General features: G+C 45.5%; 1 protein-coding gene across 1 annotated transcript in view; it reads right to left on the reverse strand.

Annotated features, from left to right (window-relative positions):
* Positions 1–846: 846 nt before the first annotated feature.
* LOC108301591 (quinone oxidoreductase PIG3-like) overlaps positions 847–2,365 on the reverse strand; it is a 7,760-nt gene continuing 6,241 nt past the window's right edge. Inside the window, exons 5-6 of the mRNA XM_037737724.1 lie at positions 1,591–1,787; positions 847–1,100 (exon numbers count right to left, since the gene is read on the reverse strand). Coding sequence (XP_037593652.1) covers positions 921–1,100; positions 1,591–1,787 — 377 coding nt within the window. The 3' untranslated portion in view covers positions 847–920. The remainder of the gene's footprint in view (positions 1,101–1,590; positions 1,788–2,365) is intronic.

The raw sequence follows: 2,365 nt of genomic DNA on the forward strand, positions 1-2,365 counted from the left end.
AAAAAAAAAAAAAAAAAAAAAAAAAAAAAAAAAAAAAAAAGATAAAGATAAATTAGAAAACCATTGCAATAGCCCAGGTAAAAGATGGACAGTAGCTTGGATTAGGAGAGATGGTGAAATGGAGAGAAAGGAAAAGACAAAAGAGATTTAGAAAAGAAAATTGGCTACTTGGCGATCCATTGGATCTGAAGATGAGAGAGAGAAGGGGTATCAAGGATGACTTCTAGGTTTCTGGATTTGGCACCTGGATTGGCGGTTTGCATTTATGGAGACAGGAAAGCCTGGGAAAGGAGTAATATTAGGTGATGATTATGTGTTAAACTTTGAACATGTTAAAGTAGAAGTACCTTTGAGATATCTAAGTGTCAAGTTGTCAGTTTGATATATGCATCTGGAACTCAGAGGAGGGGTTAGGGCCAGGGCTCTGTGTTAATTCAGGCTAGTCCTTTGATCTTCAGAACTGACCTGAATCCCTAGGCCATTTCTGAAGATCAAAGGACTATTCTGAATTTGGGAGCAGATTGGATGTAGTTTATTCCCCCAAATATGGGAATTTTGGCTACGGGAATAGTCAAATAAAACTGGGGTATAGCCATTGGGAAAAAAAGCCTCCCCCCACACACAAAAAAATCTGTCATAATATATTTATAAAATATGAACACTTTGCAGCTTACATATCATCTACAAAGTACCTACCTTGCCCACTGCAATGTATTTTACAGCTAACAAAGTGATCTTATTTCTGTGGTCTCAGTTTAATGTTCTCAACAATGTTGTGAGGTAGCCTGGTCCCAGTTTTCTTTAGCCCATCCCCTGGCCCAACTCAGCCCAGCCCACACTCCCACACTCCCACACCCCTGGTCCCGTCCCTGACAGTTCTCCTTGGCCCGGTGTCTCTCATCAGCCACACCGTGTTCAAATTAGGGCATCTCCAGGATAATTTTCCCCACGTTCTGGTTGGCCTCCATGCGAGCATGGGCCTTCTGAATCTCAGCCATGGTGAAGATTTTATCCACAACAGGCTGCAGCTGCACAGCACTCCCAGGGGAGAAGTGGGCCAGGACTTGCTCTGTGAAGGTCTTCACCAATGTTTCCTTGTACTGAGGCAGAGAGAACAGCACATTAACAGGATAAGGGTGAGGTCTCCTTGGCCTCATACAACTTTGAGGGGAATATCAGGCCTGGTTGGCCCTGTTACTAGCCTTGACTCAAGGAGGTCAGACCAAACCATGGAGGAGGAAAGGTCATTTATCAATCTAAATTCCCTTGGACAATGGAACTCCTGGAATATCAAGGGACCCTACCACCCACTGAATCTCCTAAAGTATGGGAGTCTCGATATGAATCCTGGATTTGGAAGAGAGGAGGAGTAAGTCCAAGTCAAATAAGGAAGTAGGTGGTGGAAATGAGACTTCTGAGGGAGGAAGGCTCAGGCTAACCCTTAGGTTCCCATCCAGAGGAAGGCGAGTTGGCAACGTCAGCAAAGCTTCATAAGCAGGAATTCTATAAGCCAAGGCAGGTCGGAGTCAGGTGATTATAAATAACTCAAGGACAGTGCCCAGAACCTGCTCAGCTTTGTCTGTCACCTACCTTCCGATCCCTGGACCTCAGCAGACTGGCCCGCAGACTTCCGCGCTTCCACAACAGCTTGGAAAGCAGGGGTCCACTGACTTCTGCTCCCCCCATGAGACCATACAGAACCCATCGGCCATCTGCAGCCAAACAGTGGAGGTTCTTCTCCCAGTAGGAGCCACCAATGCAGTCGAGGATCACATTGACACCCACACCTTGGATAGTAGGTAGAAATGACTTAGATATCATGGGAAGGCAGATGCCCAAACTCCTCCCCTCTGGATCTAGTTTTGCACATTCTCCTGTGTGTCAGGAAACAAAGTGGAAAGAAAAAGCACTATCTGGGAGGCAAGGTGTACTTAGTCCTCCTAGAGAGCTGGGGGAGAAGTGCTAAGCATGCAGCTTTCAGATGACCTTAGGCTAAGGAGATATGTCTCATGATAGTTCTAAACACAGACTAACCCAGCCTTGAGTACTTGCTCTGGAGAGCATTGTTCTCCTCTGAAAAGTCAGTAGACTTCCTCCTTAATTACCTTTTTTGGTAATTAAAGCTATGTAATCCCCTTGGGTACTGGACCCTCTGGAGCTCTGAGGAACTCCCCAAATCTTTTATTTATTTATTTTTTGAGATAAGAGTCTCACTCTGTGGCCCAGGCCGGCGTACAGTGGTGTGATCTCAGCTCACTGCAAACTCCGCCTTCTGGGTTCAAGCAATTCTTGTGCCTCAGCCTCCTGAGTAGCGGGGATTACAGGTGTGTGCCACTACATCTGGCTAATTTTTTTTTTTTTTTTT

Source organism: Cebus imitator, unplaced genomic scaffold, assembly GCF_001604975.1.
Source record: "Cebus imitator isolate Cc_AM_T3 unplaced genomic scaffold, Cebus_imitator-1.0 Scaffold1, whole genome shotgun sequence".
NCBI lineage: Eukaryota > Metazoa > Chordata > Mammalia > Primates > Cebidae > Cebus > Cebus imitator.